The 27,124-nt window shown below is 41.0% G+C and overlaps 1 protein-coding gene across 1 annotated transcript in view; it reads left to right on the top strand.

Moving 5' to 3' along the window:
• LOC125459021 (phosphatidylinositol 3,4,5-trisphosphate 5-phosphatase 2-like) overlaps positions 1 to 27,124 on the top strand; it is a 182,802-nt gene that overhangs the window by 135,916 nt on the left and 19,762 nt on the right. The window contains exons 16-25 of the mRNA XM_048544898.2: positions 154 to 292; positions 2,226 to 2,325; positions 3,647 to 3,735; positions 7,245 to 7,326; positions 12,077 to 12,166; positions 14,569 to 14,682; positions 20,470 to 20,558; positions 22,896 to 22,983; positions 23,732 to 23,887; positions 24,439 to 24,520. Coding sequence (XP_048400855.1) covers positions 154 to 292; positions 2,226 to 2,325; positions 3,647 to 3,735; positions 7,245 to 7,326; positions 12,077 to 12,166; positions 14,569 to 14,682; positions 20,470 to 20,558; positions 22,896 to 22,983; positions 23,732 to 23,887; positions 24,439 to 24,520 — 1,029 coding nt within the window. The remainder of the gene's footprint in view (positions 1 to 153; positions 293 to 2,225; positions 2,326 to 3,646; positions 3,736 to 7,244; positions 7,327 to 12,076; positions 12,167 to 14,568; positions 14,683 to 20,469; positions 20,559 to 22,895; positions 22,984 to 23,731; positions 23,888 to 24,438; positions 24,521 to 27,124) is intronic.

Here is a 27,124-nt window from a genome sequence, read left to right as displayed (position 1 = left end):
GGTGACAATAATTTTAACTAAATATTTCCTGGGCATTTTTTCAGTGACTTTCCACTTGTCTTCTGTATAAGTTGAATTTCTCAGCTTATGATTCTGAGAGCGAATTGCCTGCTATTCCTTGGCTGTAATCTTCTTTAATTGATTCTGTTTTAGGCGAAACCAGAATTACTTGGACATACTCCGTTTGTTATCACTGGGGGATAAGCAGCTCAGCTCATTTGATATTGCTCTACGCTTCACTCATATTTTCTGGTTTGGAGATCTTAACTATCGTCTGGATATGGACATCCAGGTATGGATCATCTTCTTTATTGGAATCCATGTTTCAGGAAAATAAGACTTTGTAGGAACATGTGGAAAAGGCCAATTCCCTTTTGTTTTTATTTTCTTGTATTTTGACCTTTCTGAATTCTCACCGCTACCCGAAGCACTCTTCATCCAGAAATCTATTTACTTGTCTCGTGTATCAATTTCCGGAGTTGTTACCTGCCAAGTTAATCAATTAGTCCACACTCTCATGGAACCTTTGCATCCAAATCAAGTTGGGGAGTCACAAATAGTTTAGTATAAATTTTTAATGTGGTTTAATGAAGAGCATTCATTCAAACGCATCTTATAACCAGAATGGAATTGCTGGACATACAGCCCATGATAGTGAAGGTTTACCAGTCCAGCATTCAGATAGATGCAATGGCATTCACTCATTGGCCTGTCATAAATAACTCTTCTATGCCTTTAGGCTGAGAAGCATATTAGGCGAAAGATAGCAACCTTAAATAGCTTCCTACCTGCCTCCTTTTTTTTTCTCATAAACTGCCTGTTTACATGCTTTATTTTTAGGGCACTTATGGGTGTCTCATTCCAGTCACTCATTCATTCGGCAGATTTTCTGATTCAATCTTCCAAGTACGAGATATGAATACCCAAGGTTTCCTTCCCTTTTCAGCCAGGTCTGGCATTTGAAATGACCTAATTGTTTATCTTGTAAAACCATCTTATTTATTTAATGGGCATAAGGCTTCATCTATTCAGGGCTAGGATTGCCACCATGAACACCCATGCCTGAAGGAGCAATGGGACCTAAGTAAAACCCGCCTGGAGCACAATGAACAATTGACAGTGCTGTGTCTGTGTGATATTCAGTAAGAGCTACAGGGTTCCTTGAAGATGAAATGGAGAAAATCTTTTGGGCACCATAGGCTCATCATTTCAATTTTTATCATTAAAGTTATCATTTTGAGCATTTCTCTAATATTCTTGGAGCAACTATTACTGCCAACTATATTACTAAAAGTTCCATTTTCTTGTGGCTCGGATGGATTGGGCCATCCTGCAGGTGTCAGTAGAAGTCATGCTACTTGGCAGCTGGTGTGAAGTCTAAGGTGGACATAAAGAGTGAAATGTCTTCAATTTTGACAGTGTGTAGCATATTTACCTCTGATCTCCTTCCAGAAAATAGTTTGATAGAAGTTGCTGGTGAAATGTTTATATCCATATTTTGTACTCAAAATGGAAATCTGATGAAATTCGAATTCAGTTGACACTGAAGAGTGGCCTTAGTAGGCACTTTAATTGGCTTAAATGGCCACCCTTGAATTGCAGATGATGATCTGCCACCATCCTTAAAGTAGGTTGCGCCAAAACACTTTGGGGCGGCACGGTGGCTCAGTGGTTAGCATTGCAGTCTCACAGCGCCAGGGACCCTGGTTCGATTCCAGCCTCAGGTAACTGCCTGTGTGGAGTTTGCACATTCTCCCCGTGTCTGCGTGGGTTTCCTCCGGGTGCTCTGGTTTCCTCCCACAGTCCAAAAATGTGCAGGTTAGGTGGATTGGCCATGCTAAATTGCCCGTAGTATTCAGGGGTGAGTGAGTTATAGGGGAATGGGTCTGGGTGGGATATATCAAGGGGCGGTGTGGACTTGTTGGGCCGAAGGGCCTGTTTCCACACTGTAGGGAATCTAATCTAATCATATACCATCCATCCAGCATACCAGTTGGTAACTGGAAATTGCCAGCTCTCCCACCTTCAGTCTTGCCTCCAAGATGATTTGTCCACTGCTACCTGTGAAAATTTACCAGTGGGTGAGTGGATGAGACTTGAAAGTGGATAAAATGATTACAATGGGCAGGGTTGTGGTATTAAAGCACAAATTGATCTTTTGGGGAAACTCAATGACACATGTTACAATACTGAAAGACTCCTAAATCCAATACTTTATCATTCAGGATATTTTAAGTCACATCAGCAAAAAGGAGTTTGAGCCATTACTGAGTGTAGACCAACTGAACTTGGAGCAAGAGAAAAGAAAGGTGTTTCTGAAATTCAGTAAGTAAATTTCTGATGATTGAAATGTATTAACTTTCTCCATGTTATTGTAAAATACCCAAACTGCCACTCTGGCATAAATGACATTTATACTCTTTCTTTGGGTTTCCAAAGTTATAGGAAATGTTCAGTAGAATCCAACATCAACCTTTCCACATCTTTCAGATGTGTAGTCCACATATGCCCTGTTGGCAGTTGGTGGTTGAATAGTCAGATATTTTGTTGATAAATAGTAGTATTTAATGGATTAATTCTTCATGTCAAATAGCACCACAGATCAAAATTATATTTTTTTCCTCAAGGAGGAATATTTTTGAAGTGCGAATGCCATTAAATTTGGAAAAGTACTGTTAAACTGCTTTAAGCCTGAAGATTGTGGTGATGTGAAATTCAGTCTGGGTTCCAAAAGCTGGATACATTTTTTTCTTTTTTTGATTTGTTCATGGGATATTGGCATTGCTGACTTGGTCAGGATTTGCTATCCATCCCTACTTGCCCAAAGAGCAGTTAAAAGTCAGCCACATTGCTATGAGTCTGGAGTCACATGTAGGGTAGATCAGGTAAGGGATGGCCAATTTCTTATTAATAAAAGCAAAATATGGTAGAGGCTGAAAGCCTGAAACAAACAGAGAATGCTGGAAAAGCTCTACAGGTCCAACCACATCTGCGGAGATGGAAACAGAGTTAGTATTTTGAGCCCTTTTTGGAGAATAGTTATGTTGAACTCAAAGTGTTCTATCTATCTATCTATCCATCTATCTCTCTCTCTCTCTCTCTCTATACAAATGTTGCCAGACCTGCTGAGTTTCTGTTGTTGCGGCCAACTTCCTTTCTTAAAAGAAATTAACAAACCAAATGGGTTTTTTACTGCAATTAGCTGTGGTCACATGGCTGCCTTGCAGCTATCTTTTTATTCCAGATTTTGTACTAAAATTCAAATTTCACCATTTGCCTTGCTAATATTCAAACCCATATCCCCAGAACATTAACCTGGGATCTCGGATTACTCATCCAATGACATTCCACTTCATCACAGTGATTGCACCTGCTCTGGCATTCAATAAGATGGTGGTTGATCAGGGTATGGTTTCACCTCCACTTACTTGTCTGTCCCATAACCCTTGACTGGCCTGTCTATTAAACAAAGAGGGAGGTGCAGCTTATATTGCAGGCCATTTAATTCTGCCTTGGCGTTATGCAGATCTCAGATCTAAGCTGAAGGCTATAGAGCTGAAACAATAACCATCCCATACTTGCACACTTACAAAAAGCTCTAAACTTGTGGCACTGTGCTCTCAACCTTCTTTTCCATATCTCTCAGGTGAGGAAGAAATCACTTTCCCTCCTACCTATCGATATGAGCGAAATACCAGAGACATTTACTCGTGGCAAAAACATAAAACTACTGGGGTGAGTACCATCAGGCAGATTATTTTGCTAAATAAAAACCAAAAGATCTGTGGATGCTGTAAATCAGGAACAAAAACAAAGCTGCTGGAAAAGCTCAACAGGTCTGGCAGCATTTGTGAGGGGGAAAACAGAGTTAAAGTTTCGGGTTCTGAGGAATGATCACTAGACCTGAAACGTTAACTCTGTTTTTCCTCCACAGGTGCTGCCAGACCTGCTGAGCTTTTCCAGTGATTTTGTTTATGTTCCTGATTACTTTGCAAATTTCCCCCTTTGTGAGAAAATGTGAGAAAATGAAGGAGAGGGCTTAGAGGTATCATGAAGACCGCTAGGACTTTTGAAAGCATAAGAAATACATTCATCGAATTTGAAGACCAGATTTACCTTTCATGGTTTGATGGGATTGCAGAGGCTAAGGTGTCCATGTACAGAGACCCCTGAAAGTTGCCGCCCAGGTTGATAGTGCAGCTAAGAAGGCATAAGGTGTGTTAGGTTTTATTGGTAGAGGGATTGAGCTCTGGAGCCATGATGTCATGCTGGAACTGTACAAAACCGTAGTGCGGCCTCACTTGGAATATTGTGTACAGTTCTGGTCACCCCATTACAGGAAGGATGTGGAAGCATTGGAAAAGGTACAGAGGAGATTTACCAGTCTGGAGCACAGGCCCTATGTTCTTCAATAAGTGATTTAAAATTTAACATTGAGTAGGTGAAGAAGTACATCTCCAATTGCGAGGTTAATTAATTTCTAAGACGTAACTGAGACCATTTTGTGAGGGACTTGGGTCTGTTCTCATTGAAGAGAAGGAGGCTAAGAGGGGATTTAATAGAGACATACAAGATGATCAGAGGATTAGATAGGGTGGACAGTGAGAGTCTGCTTCCTAGGATGATGACGTCGGCTTGTACAAGGGGTCAAAGGTGCAAATTGAGGGGTGATAGATTTAAGACAGATATCAGAGGCAGGTTCTTTACTCAGAGAGTGGTAAGGGCATGGAACGCCCTGTTTACCAATGTAGTTAACTCAGCCATATTAGGGGCATTTAAACAGTCCTTGGATAAGCATATGGATAATGATGGGATAGTGTAGGGGGAGGGGCTTAGATTAGTTCACAGGTCGGTGCAATATCGAGGACCAAAGGGCCTGTTCTGTGCTGTATTGTCCTATGTTCTATGTTTATGTTCTATGTTCTAACTGCAAACTGAGCATGATAAAGGGCTACATATCAAATCTTTAGAAAGGACTGAGAAATTGGGAAAGGATGCAAGTAATAGCTACATTGATAAAATATTTAATGGTAGCTGTAGAAGTAAAGGATTCTAGTCGGGTGACCCAGTGGAATAGCCATTAGATAGAGCTAAGGAACAGTTAAGGATGCAAGAGTCTGGAAGGAGTTGCCTACAGACTACCTGATAGCAATGATGCAGTAGGGAATACAAGAAGAGGATGATCCTATGAATAAGTAAGAAAACAATGTTCTTCAATCGGTGACTTAAAATTCACCATTGAGTAGGTGAAGAAATACATCTCCAATTGTGAGGGCAATTAATTTCTAAGACGCAACTGAGACCATTTTGTTGAAAAATTTTAACCTGGACCCTTGTCCACCACCAACATCCCCCTAAGCCTACCCCAATGGCATCCACTGAGCTGAGGGGTCAGATCATCTTTAACCTCCAAGTGATTTTAATTTGCATTAAAAAGTGTTGTTTTTGAGCTTACAAGAAAAGATTTTGGACATTATAGGAATATCTTGGAAATAGTTGGTAAGGGAATGTCTGGCAAATAATGGTCATAATATGATTGAATGTGACAAGGGAGGCTAGAGAGTCTAAATAAGGTGTGTGATTTATGTATACATTTTAATGTCATGTCTGAGTTTGGATTTCAATCTAGTGGCATGTGGGTTTTGGTCTGTGTGCCTGAAGCGTGTATATAACGAATGCATAATGTTTAGTGAAGCCAGGACTCATTTTGAAAAAATACAATCCGGTAGTTTTTGGAGGCTAATGCAAATTTGTTGACTTTAGGAAAATTCCTATAAATGAACAGAGTGATCAGTGTAGTCCATTAGACTTCAGTTAGAAAGAGCTGGAATTGTATTTTTTTTAGTTTAAAATAAATACCCATAGCTTGTGTCCTGCTTATATCAAACAGTTGCTCCTAAAGAAAGGGGCTAGATTAGAACTGCTGAGTAACAGACTACCTCAGAGTGAGCAGTTTAGTTTGCAAGTTCCAGACACAGAAGTGTTTGGTTAAATCCTTCAGGGATTACTTGAAACTGAAAAAGTCAAACCTCAGTTTTGTGCATACTCAAGAAAGAAGCTAGCAGATTCTCAAAATCAGAAATTTAAACATCTGTTTAGTTAAACTCTATAGATACCATAAGAAAATTCTGTCTCATGTCAGGACACTTGAAAATAATGGGATTATATCTTATCATGAGTATCAAAACCTTTAAACTTGTGTTATATGAAAATAGTTTAGTATGTTGTATTTTTTCTTAATTTCTTTTGCAAAATACATTCCTGTGTTAGTGTTGATATCAAATCTGAAGAATAATGTGCTAATATTTCAGTGAAAGACCTCCTTGCTAAGACCCAAATAAAAGGAAAATATGGTCCATTAAGCCATATTTCAGACCTGTCCTGTAATAACATAAACTAGGATAGTAACAAGTCTTAAACTACAGATCTAAGTTTAAACAAGACAATCTTTAGCAGCATAAGGAATGAATTGTCTGCAGTAGATTGTCAATGGGTAAACTAAATACAAATAGAACAAAATCAAAATATATTCCTAAAAGGCAAAGATTCCACTCACGCAATTCAGCAACACAGATTAGTAAATGAGGTCAGGAAGAAAATTAAGCTATTAGTTTTAACGAATGCAAAACTAATGCATTCAGCAAGTTGTGAAGCCTGTAAAAATGAGAAAAAGTTTCTAAAAACCAAAATAACGGGTGAAGAAAGTGTTGTGAAGAACATTAAAGTTATCAGCAAAGGTGTCTGAAAATATGTTAAGGCATTAGAGAAGGGTACAATGGGCCGATTAAAGGGTGAAGACTGCAAATCCAGAATAAACACTAAGGAAGTGGCAGACTTGCTAATATGAGTATTTTGACTTTATTTTCACTGTATTGAAAGTGGGCAAACAACCAGAAATAGAAGGGGACCCAAAAATAAGTCAAAGGGAAGGATTATCTAGATCTAATATGAATAAGAAAGACAGTAATGGGACTTAATACAGAAAAGCCTCTAAGACCTGTGGTTTTCTAATCCAGAACATTAGAAGAATCAGGCGAAGGAAATACAGATGCATTTGTCTTAATTTCTCTAAGCTTTCGTGATCTGTGAAATGTGTTTTTTAGTCAGAAAATTGCAAATGTCGCTCCATCATTTAAGAAGGGTGAGATGGAGAAAGGAAGTAACTTTAGACTCTTGGGTTAACATCGGTTGAAGCTACATTCAAGCTTATTAATCAAACCTTTTGTCTTTTGCCTTTATTATAGATAAGAATAAATGTTCCTTCTTGGTGTGATAGGGTCCTATGGAAATCCTACCCAGAGACATATAACCAATGCACCTCATATGGTGAGTCTAACTGTTTATCCTTGACGTAAATAGATACGTTGCAGCTTTGGGGCAGCATGGTGATTCAGTGATTAGCACTGTTGCCTCAGAGCACGAGGGACCTGGGCTTGATTCCACCCTTGGGCGACTGTCTATGTGGATTTTGCACAATTTCCTCGTGTCTGTGTGGGGTTTCCTCCCATAGTCGAAAGTTGTGCAGGCTAGGTGGATTGGCCACCCTAAATTGTTCAGGGAAGTTTAGATTAGGTGGGTGATGGGGGATGGGTCTAAGTGGAATGCTGCGAGGGTTGGCGTGGACTTGTTGGGCTGAATGGCCTGTTTCCACACTGTAGGGATTCTATGATTTTAGGGCAACAATTTAAAGCTAGAAGGATATTTTCACAGTGTGTTGAACATTCCTGTACTGGTGAACAAAGACATGTCACTTATGATGTTTTAGAACATAGAACATTACAGCACAGTATAGGCCCTTCAGCCCTTGATGTTGCGCCCATCTGTGAAACCAATCTGAAGCCCATCTAAACTACACTATTCCATTATCACTCATATGTTTATCCAATGACCGTTTAAATGCCCTTAAAGTTGGCGAGCCTACGACTGTTACAGGCAGGGCATTCCACGCCCTTACTACTCTCTGAGTGAAGAACCTACCTCTGCCATCTGTCCTGTATCTATCACCCCTCAATTTAAAGCTATGTCCCCTCCTGCTAGCCATCACCGTCCGAGGAAAAAGACTCTCACTGTCCATCCTATCGAATCCTCTGATCATCTTGAATGCCTCTATTAAATCACCTCTTAACCTTCTTCTCTCTAATGAAAACAGCCTCAAGTCCCTCAGCCTTTCCTCATAAGACCGCCCCTCCATATCAGGCAACATTCTGTTAAATTTCCTCTGCACCCTTTCCAAAGCTTCCACATCCTTCCTATAATGTGGCAACCAGAACTGTACGCAATACTCCAAGAGCAGCTGCACCCAAGCTTTGTACAGCTGCAGCATGACCTCATGGCTCCGAAACTCAATCCCATTACCAATAAAACCTAACACACCGTATGCCTTATTAACAACCCCCTCAACCTGGGTGGCAACTTTCAGGAATCTATGCACATGGACACGGAGATCTCTCTGCTCATCCACGCTATCAAGAATCTTGAAAATACTTTGAAAATTTTTGAAAATATTTTGCACCAACTTTCCAAGCTTGAGCAATAGTGCTACTCCTATTCAGGTTAGCCGATACTGAACATATTTTACTGATGTTCATCACATTCAATATTTTAAACAAGCAAACTTTATCAATGTCTTAAATGAGAGGGAAACAAAAGAGGGGAGTTGCATTACTGGTCGGGGAATATATCACAGCTGTGTTGAGGGAGGACACCCTGGGGAGATCTTGCAGAGAGGCATTATCGGTGAAGCTCAGGAATAGGAGGGATGCAATCACAATGCTGGGACTGTACTATAGACCTCCCAGTTGCCAGGTCTATAGAGGGAGAGCTATGTAGTCAGATTCTGGAAAAATATGAAAATGACAGGGTTATTGTGATGGCTGATTTTAACTTGACTGAAGACTGACTGAGACTCCTTGAGCGCCGGGGGTTCAGATGGGGACTAATTTGTTAGGCATGTTCAGCAGGGCCTTTTTGAAACATTGTGTGGGCAATTCAATAAGGGAAGGGGGCCATACTGGACCTGGTATTGGGAAATGAGCCCAGCCAAATGATCAAAGTTTCAGTGGGCGAGCATTTTGAAAATAGTGACCATAAATTCTGTAAGGTTTTAGATACTTATGGATAAGAACAAGAGTGGACCTTGATTGAAGGCATTAAATTGTGGGAAAGGCAACTTTAACTGAATTCGGCAAGAATTTGAGAATGTGGATTTAGAGCTGCTGTTTGATGGTAAATCTATATCTGGCATATGAGTGTATTTTAAGTACCAGTTGGTTAGTGTTCAGGAGAGACCTGTTCCCATGAAAATGAAGGAAAGGAATAGCAGGATTTCAGAATCTTGGATTATAGGGGAAAGTATCAGCTTAGTCAAAAAAAGACGAAGTTACAAAAGGCACAGGCAACTAATAACAGACAATGTGCTTAAAGAATATAGAGAAAGTAGGAAGGAGCTCAAATGGGGCATTAGGAGGGCTAAAAGGGGCTATGAAATGTCCTTGGCCAGAAGGTTTAAGGAAAATCTGAGGCATTTTATACATATATTAGGAACAAGAGGGTAACTAAGGAAAGAATAGGCCCACTCAAGGAGAAAGGAAAGAGGTTGTGTGTGGAGCTAGAGGAAATGGGTGAGATCCCTAATGAATAATTTACATTGGTATTCACCAAAGAGAAGGATGTGAGGGATGCTGAGGTTAGGAAAAGGTGTGTGAATACTCTCAGACATGTCAACATAATGAAGAAGGAAACGTTGCATACCTTAAAAGGCGTTAAGATAGACAAATCCCCAGCGCCAGATGAGATCTATCCCAGAATACAGTGGGAGGCAAGGGAGGAAATAGCTGGGGCCTTAACAGACATCTTTGCAATTCTCTTTGGCCTCAGGTGAGCTTCCAGAGTCCTGGAGAGTGGCCTACACTATTCCTTTGTTTAAGAAGGGATACAAGGTAATCCAGGTAATTATAGGCTGGTGAGCCTAACGTCAGTGGTACGGAAGCAGTTGGAGAAGATATTGAGAGTCAGGGATTTATTCACATATGGAAGTAAATGGACTTGTTTGTGATAGATGGCATGGGTTTGTGCAAAGAAAGTCATGTGTCACCAACTTGATTAAGTTTTTTGAGAAGGTGATAAGAATCATTAACGAGGGAAGAGGAGTGGATGTTATGTAAATGGAATTTAGTAAGGCATTTGATAAGGTAATTAATAGCTGGCTAGTACCATAGGTACAGTCTCATTGGATCAAGCTAAGCTGGCAAGATGGATACAAAACTGTTTTGGTCATTAAGACAGAGTAGCAATGGAAGGGTGTAAATAGTGGTGTTCCGCAGGGATCAGTGTTAGGACCCGAATGCAATTTTAATAACTGAAAGTGGAGGATCGTCCCATCACCATTCTGTTAAGTAAAAGCAAGATTGTTTGCAGAAATAGCAAACAGTAGGATATAAGGAAGTTATGGTTAGGTGTTTTGGGAATGCCAACCACTACCAGATTGTGTTTGAGGTAATTTGCTGCCACCAAGTGTGTCCTAGTGAGAAGAGGCAATGCCGTTTGTTATGTTGTTAGCAATCAGATACAAATTACATTTGTAAGATAGACATTATTACTATGAATATATGAAGTCCTATGATAGAGGTCCTCAAGGGGCCAAGGCTTTTCTAAATAAAGGTAATTGATCTTCTCGGCTAATTACCTTTGTCTTGAAACTCTCTGGGGCCCTCTCAAAGGAACGCCTACCACATCTCATCTGATGAGAGTTTTGTTTAGACTTTATAATGGTATATTAGGCAGAATTCATAGTGTAGTTTGTGACTTCCTTGTGCATTCCCTTTGAATATTATAGTCAGGGAGGAAAATTTGTTTAATTCCTTTCAGTAGAATTGAAAACAAATCTTTGCATGGGGTGGAATAATAGTAACTCTGTTTCTATCTCAAATTTCACCTGTGTTAAAGGGCCTTGCCCACTTTCTGTCCCACCCTCAGTTCATAATTTGGAACGAGTATCACTTTTGACTACTTTTTTTAAGATGATCATCACATTGGGCAGAGATCTAAAGGAAATTAATTTTAATTGACAAAGAGATTTTGCAGAAAGATTTTAGCAATATTTTAATGAACACAACTGGTTCAGATTTTTGTGGAGGTGGAAGGAGTTTGAGTGGGATACCTGCTGAACTGTGTCCCATAAAATGCCCTTGCTTGTCTTATTTTTGTGTTGGAGCAGCAGGACAAGATAGATCCAGGCCACACTGTCCAGAGGCAACAATGTCATAGATAATGGCTGGACAGCAGTCTGGGCTGCACTCATACATTTTCTGGGGCGTTGTTCTGATTTTCATCATGAGTATCAGGGCCTCAAACCCTCCTACCCGCTTCTACCTGACGTGATCCATCGTATTTTCCATCAACATTTTTTGCCCTCTCATACCCCTATCCACCTTAAGTATCCTTCATTGCAAATTACCCACTAACTAAGATAGGTAAACCTCATAAGCCATGACATTGAAAGGCAGATGAAAACTTCAACTACTGATTATCAAATTCAGCTCTCACTGAAACAAACTGACTGATAACAAACTCTAATTCACAAAACTCATTCAAAAGATGTAAATCCTTTGAATCAGTCAACCTGTTGTGAAACAAAAAGTCAATTCACTAATTGCATCAAAGAGACAATTCTGTGAATTTCCTCTTCATGAAACCAATTAAAATGTAAACATAGCCTCTGGCTGAGATGCATGATTCTGGACCTTTCAAACTCAGCTAACCATTCAAAATGTTTTCACCTATATTAGCCTTCAGAGATGAATGGAGCTGACAAAGAAAGTGTGAGAATGTGCTACAGATATCCTTATCCTATCCCATATCAGTGAAAATTTACAAGAAGTGGGAATGGGGGTGGGAATCCAAGAATCTTGTCCTTCCTGCCATTTCTATTTTCCTCCTTTCTGAGGGTGTGTACCGCTCATCACGACTTACTATTGCATAAAAAAAATACAGAATTGTGCCACATCACCTGACCCATAAGAACCCAAGAGGGTAATAATTAATTTTCTCATATTCATGCAATTTTATTTTTCTGCAGGTTGCACTGATGATATTATGACCAGTGATCATTCACCTGTCTTCTCCACGTTTGAAATTGGGGTAACTTCCCAGTTTGTGTCTAAAAAAGGTAAAAAGAACCAAGTGCTGCAAAGAGCATGTTCATCACTGGGAAGGGGGGAGGAATGTGGTGGGGTGGGCCGAGGATTCCTGAATCATTCTGCAAACTGAATTGAACACCATAAATTAGTTAGAGAGGGTTGTTACTGCAGATTGTCCACGCATCTTTCATCTTCTGCATTTGGCTGCAAATCTAGATCAGATGGGAAGCAATGGCCTATTGGTGTTATCACTGGACTATTAATACAGAGACCAAGATAATACTCTGGGTTTGAATCCCACCACAGCAGATGGTGGAATTTGAATTCAATAAAAAATATCTGGAATTTTAAAAATCTAGTAATAACCATGAAACTGTTGCTGATTGTTGGAAAAATCCATCTGGTTCTCTGATGTCCTTCAGGGAAGGGAACTGCTATCCTTACCTGGTCTGGCCTACATCTGACTCCAGACCCACAGCAAAGCAGTTGGCTTCTAAGCAATAAATGCTGCCTAAAAGTGACACCCTCATCCTGTGCATGAAGAAAGAGTGAAGGGATTAAAGTGTCTTTGTTTGAGATCAGGCTAAGCAGCATAGGCAGCTGAGAATGCATGATCCCACAAGAAAAGAAAATTGCTAATTATACCTTAAAGATTGTCATTGGAACATCAGGAAGATGGGCATTATGGAAACACAACAAGGCTGCAAGAGAGAGTACATTCTCCTGTTGGCATTTGTTGAGGTGGAGTGGAGAGATCCGTGTATTTCGCAGTAATTTGTTGCATTAAAGAAGGGCAAGTAAGGTATTGGGATGAATAAAAAGACAGAACAGCTGGAATTTTGTCAAGAACCCTGACAACAGACCTGGAAGCTGGAGGTAACACTGCCAGGACTGGTTGCATAACTCAATGCTGCATTTTTGGCTGTTCGTAGACAAAAATGTTACTGTCATCCCTTAAACAAGAAGGAGTTATCTCCAAGAATGGGCCAGACAATCAGAAGGCTGTCACCTTAGCAGCCTTGACAGCGCCACCTGAACATTGGCCATAGTGCTGGGGCTGTGATTGACGGACAGGACACTCTGGGTGCAGGCTGGCCTGCACACTGTGGGTGAAGTCTGGCCTGGACACTGCGGGTGAAGACTGGCCTGGACACTGCGGGTGAAGACTGGCCTGGACACTGCGGGTGAAGTCTGGCCTGGACACTGCGGGTGAAGTCTGACCTGGACACTGCGGGTGAAGACTGACCTGGACACTGTGGGTGCAGGCTGGCCTGGACCCTGTGGGTGAAGGCTGATCTGGACACTGTAGGTGAAGTCTGGCCTGGACATTGTGGGTGAAGACTGACCTGGACACAGTGGGTGCAGGCTGGCCTGTAAGTTGGGCAAGTTGGGGATGGGGCTGGTAGTTGGTGCTGATGTGTCTAGCAGGCAGCAGGAGAAGGGTTTCTTTCAGTAGGTATTAGAAGTTCTTGAATCCTACCAGGGAAGTTGCCAGGGGTCACAAGCAAGTCTCCTTTCACGCTCAATGGCTCAGCTGCTGCTTTTAAAATGCCCTTCATTTAGCACTTGATGTTAATCCTTATGGACATGAGAGCTGCCCTCTGCCTTCTCTTTCCCTGCCCTTTTTCTACATCTGCCCAAGCCTCCACCTCCCAATCCAACCCAATCCAACCCAAAGAGCCGTAAAAAGCAGCCTAATGAGTACAGATCAGAAGAGTTTATATTACTGAGTACTCTGTGCCATTGTCCTGAAATCAAGAGAAGAAAATAACATGCTTAAACTGTAGAGTGGCGAGCAAACAGGGTAGTTCTGGGCATCCAGTATCCAATTAATGAAATGTTAAGGGATATTAAATGTGTATGTGATTGAAGGTATGTCACTGTGAGGTCTCATAATAATTTGCTTTGAAGATTTTAAAGTAATTTACAAAGGAGGTAATTATTTTAGGGAGATGCAAGTTAAAGTTTGGAAATTATGAGTGAAGTTAGTGAGTCAGTCAACTTACTGAACGGAATCAATGAAACATGCCGTGCATAAATGTTAAAGCAGCTATAAGACTTGTTCCTATAGAAACAAAGTAATGAGTATTATTGCGAGAAGATGGTAGAGAAACATCCATTTAAAAAACGTAGCTCATATTGTGGAGCTAAGTAAACTTCGGTGCCTCCTGAAAGTTTACATTTTCTTTTTATTTCATAATTGACCATAGCTTGGTTCAGGAGTATATAACACCGTTTCATTTTCCAGGAATGGCACACGCGCACAACCACATATGCACACGCACACACACATATATTCAAGGCTAGACTGCATAAAAGATGATATGTGCTTGAATTATAGGGAGTTTGGTTTAGAGACACTGTATAAAATGCAGATTATTGTCATGGTTGACTTCTCTTGTACAATTAATTATACTTACGTTGTTTGCAGGTCCTGGTAACAGCTCCGGCCAGGCATGTATTGAGTTTGAACTTATTGAAGCCATTGTGAAGACGACATGCAAAACAAAATTTTTCATTGAGTTTCACTCAAGCTGTCTGGAAGGTTTGGGACATTCAATACTCACATTTTAACAGCCATAGCCTGTTACCTCACAATTAAGTGTCCTTAGTAATTGTTAGGTACAACAACATCACTGTGGCTTTGACCTCCACAGACAAAGACCATTTTGAATTCCTCGCTTTGTTTATGTTAAATAATTTGATTAAAGTCCATGTGGCAATAGATTCATTACAATTGACTTCACTGTCATTGGATAAAGGAGGGAAGATGACACATCAATGCACATATCAGTGATGGATTAATTTGCATGACTGATTGAAACCCTGTGAGTGGTGAACCTTGCTGGGAAGCTCATGCAAATCTCAGGTGTAATTTTCCATGCTATCAGCACTGGTAGTAAAACATTTTTCCATATGGGTGAAGATTGCACATGAGGAATGGCAACTTGGGGGGACAGTGGATAGTTTTGTTCTCTGAAGATCTTACTTTGACTCGCAGTGTTAATTATTGAAACAGACTGAGTCAACATTGAAGTGTTTATATACAGTGGAGGGAAAATGTGATAGTGATGGGGAGCAATGCAGTATATTAAATCAGGATTATTGTTTGTGAGTATGCAATATAAAAATCTGGTTCTGTAAGATCACATAGTTATAATTCATACATTATCCAAAATGACCATTGATGGTCTGTCCATCTGCTCTAAACTGTTTCCTCATATTAACTACAGTTGAAGATTGAATAATGGTCATAAGACCATACGACATGGGAGTGGAAGTGAGGCCATTCGGCCCATCAAGACCACTCCACCATTTAAATCATGGCTGATGGGCATTTCAACTCCACTTTCCTGCACTCTCCCCATAGCCCTTGATTCCTTCTGAGATCAAGAATTTGTTGATCTCTGCCTTGAAGGCATCCAACGTCCCGGCCTCCACTGTACTCCGTGGCAATGAATTCCACAGGCCCATCACTCTCTGGCTGAAGAAATGTCGTCTCATTTCAGTTTTAAATTTACCCCCTCTAATTTTAAGACTGTGCCCACGGGTCCTAGTCTCCCCGCCTAATGGAAACAACTTCCTAGCATCCACCCCTTCTAAACCATACATTATCTTGTAAGTTTCTATTAGATCTCCCCTCAACCTTCTAAACTCTACTGAGTACAATCCCAGGATCCTTAGCCGTTCATCATACGTTAAACCTACCATTCCAGGGATCATCCGTGTGAATCTCCACTGGACATGCTCCAGGGCTAGTATGTCCTTCCTGAGGTGTGGGGCCCAAAATTGGACACAGTATTCTAATTGGGGCCTAACTAGAGCTTTATAAAACCTCAGAAGCACATCGCTGCTTTTATATTCCAACCCTCTTGAGATAAACGACAACATTACATTCGCTTTCTTAATTATGGACTCTACCTGCAAGTTAACTTTTAGAGAATTCTGGACCAACACTCCCAGATCCCTTTGTACTTCTGTTTTGTGAATTTTCTCACCATTTAGAAAATAGTCCATGCCTGTATTCTTTTTTCCAAAGTGCAAAACCTCACATTTACTCACATTGAATTTCATCAGCCATTTCCTGGACCACTCTCCTAAACTGTCTAAATCTTTCTGCAGCTTCCCCACCTCTTCAGTACTACCTGCCAGTCCACCTATCTTTGCATCATTGGCAAATTTCACTGGAATGCCCCAGTCCCTTCATTCAGATCGTTAATGTATGAGGTGAACAGTTGCGGCCCCAACACTGAACCCTACGGGACACCACTCGTCACCAGTTGCCATTCCAAAAAAGAGCCTTTTATCCCAACTCTCTGCCTTCTGTCAGACAGCCAATCCTCAACCCAAGCCAGTAGCTCACCTCGAACACCATGAGCCCCCACATTGCTCAGCAGCCTCCCGTGAGGCACTGTATCAAAGGCCTTTTGAAAGTCTAGATAGATAACATCTACTGGGTTTCCCCGGTCTAACATACTTGTTACCTCTTCAAAGAATTCTAACAGGTTTGTCAGACGTGACCTCTCCTTACTAAATCCAACTGAATGACTGGAGCATATTTTACATCCTTATCAAATTTGCCCCCTCAAAGCACTTCTGTGCTGGATTGCTTCAATGAACAGCCTCAACCTATGAAGCAAAACATCAAGAGGAACAATATTCCATCGACACAAGAAGAGAGAATAAAGATAATCATTATATGGAAAATATTTCTACTTATATCTTATTCATCCATTAAATAGGATTTGCAGTAATACGTCACAGATTAATTATAACAGCATTTATTGAGTAATAACACATTTTATAGCAGCACTTAAGGTGATAAAGCTTGCAGGATTTTAATGGAAAACTTAAACACATTGCCATCATGATATTGATTATTCAGACTGATCAGAGTTTAATTGAGCTCCAAATTATTGATCAACACCCATGTTTTATTCTTCATTAAAATGAATTTCCTTCTTTACAATCACTTTACATCGAACAATTTATTTTACTGTAAACGATCATAGTTCTCCTATTCAGTTTCATTCCCTAAATTTAGGATATTTAAGAGAGGTGACTGATGTATCACTCACAAGCCAGGGTGCAAACAAAAGCCCAATGTCACCTCTTTCAGGATAGGTCTACCCATTAACAGGAGGAAGGCATGATGGCAGTGGAGTTGACCGTCCAAACCCTCTTGTCTGATAAACTGCTTCATTCCATCTCCTGCACCCACCACCCTCACCTTGGGGGAGGGCTTTCAATACCATCCAAAGAGAGCTTTTCTAGCAATTCTCTGCCTAATAGTCATGTCAGTAATTACTACTCCTGTACTAAGTGATCCAGTCAGTTATAGATCAATGTCATTGTTTACCGATCACCTGTTTCAGTAAAGGATGACACAGCAAGTTTATCAGCTGGGAGATTGGCAAATGGGGATTCCACCAGCTTCCAACAGCTTTGACTGCAATTCAAAGAAATATCAAAGATAAGAGCAAGAGTGAGCTATTTTGCCCCTTGAGCCTACTCCACTATTCAATCTGCTCATGGCTGATCACTGAGCTAAATACCCTGATCCTGCCCTCCCCCCCATGTCATTTGATCCCTTCACCCACAAGATTTATATCTACCTCCTTCTTAATTGAGCCTGTGTTTACCTACAGAAGTCCTTAAGTGGGCAACTAATGCCTCGAGATAAGAGTTATCCCACTGCTGCTTGTGGTAACCCAACAGAATAAGGGGAGCATGAGAATAAACCCAAGTAGAGCTGCTTGCTGGTTATGGCTGAGATCCCACATTCAAAGGCTCTCAGTGCCTGATTGAAGGACAGGTGAGGAGCACGTTGAGAGCCACACCTGTCATTGCTGCTGATTGCCTCCTCATCCTCTGTAACACCCGCCTGGCAACTGGCACTTTGTAACTCACCCCCATCTGCCGTCATTAACCTTTGGCCTGGGATCTAGTTGGTTCAGATAATTCTCATCCTGTAGCTGTCGCCACCTTCCATCATTCAAGAGATCTGTGGCCTCTGACTGGCCAGCATATTGAAGCAGCCATCACCTATGTAAGGAAGGTGATAGCCTAGTGGTATTAACACTGGAATATTAATCCAGAGACCCAGGTAATGTTCTGAGGACCTGGATTCAAATCCTGCTACAGCAGATGGTGGAATTTGAAATCAGTACAAATCTGGAATTAAGACTTTGATGATGATGAAACTATTATTTGTTTAGGAAAAACCCATTTGGTTCACTAATATCTTTTGCTGCTGCCCTGACTCCAGACCCACAACAATGCTGTTGATTTTTAACTACCTTCAGGGCATTTAGAGATGGGCACTTTAATACCAGCTGAGCCAGTGACACCCAAAATTTAAAAAAAAAATCTCTGGCCAGGTGAGATTTCTTCCCCAGGGTTCATTATTATAAAGTGGAGGTTGATCACCACCCACCCCCCCCCCACCAACCCCGCTATAACTATAACTGAAACACCTAGACAGGAGCAAATCACCCTAATAATACATTAAAAAGGGTCTGGAAAGGGATGTAATCAATTTGCTTCAGTAACTCCTAGTGGTTAAGCAAAATAAACCCCTGACACTCACTTTACAATCAACAAGTAACAATTTATTTATCTAAATCTACCAGTGAACAAATTAACTAAATTATTAACAAACCAAATAAATCCCTTCTAACTAATAACTATTTCTGAATAAAACAAAATTCTAATGGTGCGCTCTTCCAATAAATACAAGTCCCACCTATATAAAACAAAAATAATCAAAGTACAATTTATTCTCTCAAAGTTACAGCCAGGTTACAAGTCTTCTGGAATGTTCTGTGCCTTCTCCGTCAAATGTTCTGTCAGGAATGCCTTATCTGCCAAATTCTTCTGTCAGGGATATTAACTCAGTGTGCCATGGGCACATTTGATTTAGATGGTACTTTCCCTAAATCTTAGAGATGTCTGTGAGAACTAGCGATTCTCTCTTGAGACCTGTTAACTCTTGCAGATGACAGTTCGCTCTCCAGTCTTTGCCTAACTGCCACATCTTTTATACCCTTGATGACTTATCAATTTTCCTTACAATAGGATTGGTCCTATGTTGTCAAAGCCATCGGGTTTAAATTTAATTGGTTTTTGGTATCGAGGTTCCTGGTTCAAATTAATTGGCTAATTCAAAACTTGTCTTGATAGTTTCACAAAACTGCTGCTTGGCCTGCTGACTGTACAGCTTTTGATATAAATATTTCAAATCAGGAGCTCTGTGCACCTGCAAACCCCTAAGCTGCTGCCCACAGACATCCTTTTTGAATCTATAAGCATAGCAAAAGCACATTACGTTTTAAAGGAACCGAACACTGCCTCCCCCCCAGCATTTTACAAACACCAAGATTTTACAAACACCAAATTCTAACACCCTGCCTTGCAATCCACAAATTCTCTACCCAACTTCGTAAACATGGTGACATGGTGCCCTCGCTGGTTTGGATGAGATCGACCACACCCCCAGACTGTCCATTAAATACTACTAATGGTAATCATGCATGTCAGAGAGACAGAAAGAGACAGCAGACTCTGAGCAGAAGAGAAGTGGTGTATAGGGGAGAGAGGTTGAGTGGCAGCGCCAGGGAATAAGCCAAGTGGTGAGTTGGCCTCAGGAAAGGCAAGTGCCAACTCCAAGTAGCTCAGGGGGAATGCAGTGTCATGTGCTTTGTGTAGGACTTGTCACAAGTAATTAAAGTTCCATGCAGTATTTTTACAATGTATTTTAATTAGGTTTGTGTAGTGATTGTAATGAGGTCAGCCAGGTGGACCTCGTAGAATATGAGTTCCCTGATTGTTGCTTTTAATGGGGTCCAATCAAGGATCCCTGGCTGACAGGTAGAAACAGGAGTGTCAGAGGTTCTGTTCACTCTGAGAGCTGGCTCTGAGGGAGCTGGGCTAGTGTCAATGACTGTCCATTTGTAAATAATGCTGAGGTTATTTAACATCATTAAAGTTCTGGATTTAAAACCAATGGAACCAAGCAGTGCAGAAACCTTCCAGTCAAATGAAGGGCTCAATTTGTTCCATAAACTGTAACTAACAGTTTGAAAGCAGTTATTGTGGTGCTTTTGTTTTTGTGCCTCAGTGATATCTCATGCAGTAATCAGATTTCCAGCTGGACAAAGATTATGTGCAAGGTGTTGTCAAACCTTTTACATGCAGAAAAGGCAATGCAATAATTGCAGCAAATTACTCAGCAAGTATTTAGCATGTTAACGTGTATATATAAAAATCTCTGTCTAAAATTACAGGAAAGACATTATATAGACTAACAGAAAAATTCACATTTTCTTGGCAGAATTTAAGAAAAGTTTGGATAATGCTTTGCAGATCTGTATTAAGCATGGATTCCTGAGAGTTCAATGGTCTGCACACCAGTTGCCAATGGTAGGTCATGGCTTTAGCTGGATAAAAGATGATAACTAATGGAATATATAATATAAACATCAATTGCTGTAAACTCAACCAGGTTTGAATGTTTCGATCTGAATAGTGTGAAATTGCTGTTTGGTTGTTTGATCAATGTACAGAGCAAGCAAAAAGCTTAGTAAAAGAGGATTCAATCCTTGATAATATTTTATCCCGGCCAAGGTTGTGTTTGAGGCAACACAGGAACATTAATCTCACTGATAAGCAATGGCCTCTGTTGAGAATCCAAAAGAATGAACTGCCCTATCATTTTCCCATCCCAATAGGCTAGTGCCACACTAGTTTCCTAGGATTGATACATCAAAGCCGAACAAAAAAAATCTATTTTTTCTTGACTGCTGCATTTGAAAATAAGCTGGGTATGTCTAAAACTGAATAAGCTTGAATTTGTATGCAGAAGCTCAAATTTATCCTAGGTTTAAACATGCCTAACTGTACATAGATTTTTAAAAAGTAGTCCACTCCATCTAATTTTCATTTAGAAAGCAGATTATTGTCCCAGGTGAGGAAAATGTTGGCTTTTAATGAGACAAACCCAGATATTGTTCCAAAACTGATGCAGATAGTGACTAAATAAATTTAATTTTCAATGAGTGGCCATTCCTTAAAGAATTGAGTCTGACAATACACTCTCCAAAACATTGAATCCCTACAGTGTGGAAGCAGGCCATTCGGCCCATTGAGTCTACACTGACTCTCCAAACAGCATCCCACCCAGAACCCTTTTCTCTTTGCCTGTAACCCTGCATTTCCCATGGATAATCCACCTAGCCTACACACTTGTGCACATTCTGGGTGATCTAGCATGGCCAATCTACCAAATCTGCACATCTTTGGACTGTAAGAAGGAACCAGAGCACCTGGAGGAAAGCCAGACAGACACAGGGAGAATGTGCAACCCCACACAGACAGCCTGCCAAGCATGTAATAGAACTGGTGCCTGGCGCTGTGAGGCAGCAGTGCTAACCACAGAACCACCATGACACCGCACTGATGAAGGAACACAGAGATATAGGACAAAAATCAGTTATATCAGCTCTCAGTTTCTGGCAGTTCAGCGGAGCTGCAAGGATGTCCTTCAGTTGTGCTTCAGGTTCATTAATAGTCCAACTGACTGAATCATCAGCCGACAAGTTCCCCTTGAAGACACTTACTATCCTGATGTGGATATATATCATCATTCCTTCAATGTTGCTGATCAAAATCCTGAAACATCCTCCCTGACAGCATTGTGAGTCACATAGTCTGCAGCAGTACAATAAGGCAGCTGATTAGCACCTTCTCAAGGGCAACTAGTAGGGGCAATAAGTGCTGACCCAGCTCAAGATGTACACGTCCCACAAGTAAATGCAAAAGTTCTGAGAATTCCCACTATTTGTTGGAAGACTTGGGAGGAGGGGGAATAAGAAAATTCCAGTGTGGTTGGCCTGTTTCAAGCCAGCTGTTAGAGCCATTTCTTAGCCACAAGGACTTGCTGCAGGGTATTTTCCTGGTTAATGTTTCCAAAATGTTTATGACAGCAGTCAATCAAGTACAGAATGGGTCTGATCCAGTGTACCAGTCCTGCTCAGGTGTTTCGTCAAGAACACCTAAGCTAGGTATATAACAAATGTATTGCAGAGTAAAATTGTTGAATAGTCCTCTCAAGAACGCCATGACCAGGTAGGGTTAAATGTAGAATAAAACTCCCTGTATTCTAATGTAACAAGTTGTAGAGCTGGATTAACACAGCAAGCCAAGCAGCATCAGAGGAATAGGAAAGCTGACTCTTCTTCAGAAGTGGGGGAGGGGAAGGGGATTCTGAAATAAATAGGGATAGAGGGAACCCCCTATTTATTTTAGAACCCCCCTTCCCTACCCCATTTCTGAAGAAGGGTCTAGGCCCGAAACATCAGCTTTCCTGCTCCTCTGATGCTGCTTGGCCTGCTGTGTTCATCCAGCTCTACACCTTGTTGTCTCACCTTCTCCAGCATCTGCAGTTCCTACTGTCTCTGTGTTCTAATGTGTCTAATTATGCGAACATAACTTCAATTCACTTAAAACCTCTCAAATTCATCACAGTCCTTTAGAGATTGATATGCCTCATGATACACTTATGATACTAATGATATTCTAATTCTGACTTCATCAAAGCAAAATTTAACCTTTTGATTTATAATGAAAGGCTGTTGATGGAGACAGGAACTGAGACATTGACCCAAAGCAAAGACTTTCCAAATCCCGGATAATATATCGTTACTAGTTTGAACTCATTGATCTCTGCTATGTCTTACTGTTCACTGTTGCTGCTTTTAGTTGTCTCCAATTCTGTCTGATATTGAGTACCTACAAGACCAACACCTCCTGCTGACCATAAAATCCACAGATGGATATGAATCCTATGGTAAGTTAAAGTCAAGTTCCAACTAGCCTTTAAAGATAGTAAAAGTAGATTCAGTGAATGAAAGAGATGCAACCTTTTATCAATAGCAAAACACTGCAAAGAAGTTGAAGGAAGCAAAAGAAAGTAACTGAAGCCTTTGGTCCAGAAAGTTGCTTTCAAACTGTGACTGTGTTTTTCTTTCTCCAGTTTTAATACTGACATCTTGTCTGTCTTTGTGTGTGTATCTGTTTGTGAAGACAGAACGTATAAGGGGAAGAGTTTAAGCTGGAGAGTATAAGTCATCAATTCATATTTCCTGATGAATTTTGAAGGCAGTTTGAAAGGCATCTGACTCACTGTTGAGATTTTTCAAGTATTTTGTTGTTTAAAGGGGCACGAGGTCCTTGGATAGACCAATTAGGAGACCACGTAGTGCCTTTTTTATAGCCCTTCTAGTGAATGTAGCTGCTGTAAGTAGAATAAGCAGTTGTTATGCCGCTTGCTCAATGCACATCACCCATGTTGAGTGCCTTGTATTCAAGCAATCCATCCTTCTTCGCCCTATCCTCTTTAAATCTGGAGTATCTGCTGCAAAGTTACCTCCAAACAATGCTCTAAAGCAAAAAGTCAAAAGTAACAGAAGAACTTAATGGTACAGAAATCCCTCATAACACCACTCAAGACCATAAATCAATTCGACAACATGAACTTAATTTACATTTTTATAAGATTGATCCATGCTGTATTCCCACTTTCTACCCTTTTGCAGGAGAGTGTTGTATCGCACTGAAGTCCCTGATTGGAAACACACCACAGACATTTGAGACAGGTCTGTCGCACCTGGGAGATGAGTCAGGATCTATCCGTGTCACTATGAGGGTTGTTGTACCTGCTGAACGCAAACGAACTCGGGAACGTCTTTATGGTGAGTTCCTCAGATGCATGAGTTCCCAGTGCATGGGACTGAAATATGCACGTCGGCATACTATCTCTTTGTTATGGTCTCAAAGTTTAGTACATCATGTACACAATAAACAATGATTGGACAACTACACTGCTTGCATTACGGTTAGAAATATCCACCAAGTGATCCTGGAGGTAACATGCCTAATTATCTTTCCCTACATTGAGGGTCAGATTCTCCATTTGGCATCTCCTTATAACCACGTGCTTATTGAAAATAGTTTTTCAGCTCAAAGTGGGGCATTGATGGCACAAATTCAGTAGCATGGTTTGTTGGTAGCCTAATAATGCTGTCCTCAGGTATTTTCTTTGTTCCAAAACAAAAGCATCTTTGATCTGTTTGTTCTCAATTAAATTTACAGAAACATGTAAAATTAGCAAAAGTTACATTTCTTTAAAATGTTATAGTTCAACCATAAATTTACACAAATTTCCAGTAAGTTTTGCAACTTAATAGAAGACCATTTGCTACATTTGCAATCTGCTAACATTTCTTCATTTTATTTCTAACAGAGTGGATAAGTTCAGAAAGAGATGGCACCCGGCCCCCAAAAGATAAAAGTGTATCGTCCAAACCAATCCAGGAGTACCCTGGGTAGGTAGCTGAAGAATAGGTTTGTGGGGATAAGTACTGGAAAATTGTTGCATTTCCAGTGTTACATTTTCGATGTGCATTTTTCCATGGAGCGTCAGAGGCTGAGGGGTGACCTTAAAGATATATAAAATTGTGAGGGGCATGGATACAGTAAATAGACAATGTCTTTTCCTTGCGCAGGGGAGTTCAAAACGAGAGTGCATGGGCTTAAGATGAGAGGGAAAGATTTAAAATGGATCTGAGGGGCAACCTTTTCATGTACAGGCTGGCGTGTGAATGAAAAGAGCTGCCAGAGGAAGTGGTGCAAGTTGGTCCAATGACAATATTTAAAAGGCACCAGGATGAGTACATGAATAGGAAGGGTTTAGAGGGATAAGGAGCAAATGCTGACAAATAGGACTAGGTCAGTTTAGAATAACTGATTGATTGATGCAGATACTTTGTTCTGAAGGGCCTGCTTCCATACTGTATAACTCTGATTCTATGCCATTTTTAATTCTATCCTGTTTATGTGGGTAGCTTTTGTTTGAATTTGATTTATTTTTCCTTTAGTTCAGAGATGTTATCACACATCTCTGGAGCAGGTGGGACTTGAAATCAGGTCTCTTAGTCCATGGTTAGGGACACTACCACTGGGCCACCAGGGAGCCCCTAACCCTTTCATTTTTTCTTGATGCACCATTGGAATCAGTAACTCGATTGGTTTCACTTCCATGATTGTTCTCATTTCATGTTCAGGTGGTCTTTCTTCATTCATGAGGCAGGACAATAACTATTGAAAGCTATTCAAATGTGTAAGGCATCACACTTTGTAGATTTATACAGACATAGAACCCAATAGGAGGCATTTGGACTATTGTACCTGTAGTGGGTCTTTGAAAGTGCAGTCATGCTTCCTGTCTCATTTCCACCGTTTCTACACATCCCTATAATTACCTCATCCTCGAGTATCTGTCCAATTCCCTTTCAAAATGATTTATGGAGTCAACTTCAAACGCCTTTTCAGGTACTTTTCATGTCTCATCTCCACTCTGGATGAAAATCTTTCTCATCATCTCCCCTCTGGACCTTTGCCCAATACAGTTTAACCTAGTTATTCACCCACTCAGCATAGATGTTCTGACTTGCTCTATGCAACCTCAGTCTGGGCTCTTTTAGTATTGTAGATCGGTCCAGAAATAGAGGACCGAAATGCGAGTTTTGAGTAAACGTTATGAATATGTTAAAGGTGGAGATAGATGTAAGGCAGGTTAATAAAAGGTTATTCAGGATAGATGGGAATGTGGAATTTCGAGCATGAACAATTAAGCCAAAGCCTCATGGAATGATGGGGTAGGTTTGAAGGTTTGTTAAATGGTCTATTTCTGATCCGAGATCATGTGTGAATATGTTCTTAATCAAGCATGTAAGTTTTCAGAAATGCAGAGTAGGCTAGATAACATTTCAAAAGAGAGGGATTAACATTTCAGGAGTAAGCCTTCATCAGAACATGAGAACTCAGACACTAATAGCATCTTTTGCAATGCTGGTAGACAGATTTTTAAAAATGGAATTTAGGATCATCAGGAAATTCATTTGTAACCCACAACTGATACAAGCAGAACATGGAGAATATATCAAGTGGTGGAAAATTTGGAAATTGTCAGTGTCAAGCATGCAATATTTTGTCTGTACGTATTAAGCTGATTAAACAGAGTAAATACAGAGCCCAGAACCAGGGGTTACAGTCTAAGGATATGAGATAGGCCATTTAGGACCAAGATGAAGTGTATTATTTTCACCCAGAGTGGTGAGCCTGTAGAAATCTCTGACACAGGAAGCAGTTGAAACTAAAACATGAGCTGACGTTTCGGGCCTAGACCCTTCATCAGAAAAGGGGGATGGGGAAAGGATTCTGAAATAAACAGGGAGAGAGGGGGAAGTGGACTGAAGATGGATAGAGGAAAAGATAGGTGGAGAGGTCAGTACGGGTGGGGAGGTAGGGACGGGATAGGTCAGTCCGGGGAGGACGGACGGATCGCGGGGGTGGGATGAGGTTAGTAGGTAGGAAATTGAGGTGCGGCTTGAGGTGGGAGGAGGAGATAGGTGAGAGGAAGAACAGGTTAGACAGGTGGGGGTGAGCTGGGCTGGTTTTGGGATGTCGTGAAGTCCACATTGATACCATTGGGCTGCAGGGTTCCCAAGCAGAATATGAGTTGCTGTTCCTGCAACCTACGGGTGGCATCAGTATGGCACTGCAGGAGGCCCAGGATGGACATGTCGTCTAAGGAATGGGAGGGGGAGTTGAAATGGTTCACGACTGGGAGGTGCAGTTGTTTATTGCGAACCAAGCGGAGGTGTTCTGCAAAGCGGTCCCCAAGCCTCCACTTGGTTTCCCCAATGTAGAGGAAGCCACACCGTGCACATTGGATACAGTATACCACATTGGCGGATGTGCAGGTGAACACCTGCTTGACGTGGAAAGTCATCTTGGGGCCTGGAATGGGGGTGAGGGAGGAGGTGTGGGGGCAGGTGTAGCACTTCCTGCGGTTGCAGGGGAAAGTGCTGGGTTGATTCTCCAGCATCTGCAGTTCCCATTTTCTCTGAAATGAAAACATTGAATGT

The sequence above is a fragment of the Stegostoma tigrinum genome, chromosome 15 (genome assembly GCF_030684315.1).
Source record: "Stegostoma tigrinum isolate sSteTig4 chromosome 15, sSteTig4.hap1, whole genome shotgun sequence".
Lineage (NCBI taxonomy): Eukaryota > Metazoa > Chordata > Chondrichthyes > Orectolobiformes > Stegostomatidae > Stegostoma > Stegostoma tigrinum.
Note: the sequence above shows the minus strand (reverse complement) of the source record. Positions and strands in the feature narration are given on the sequence as shown.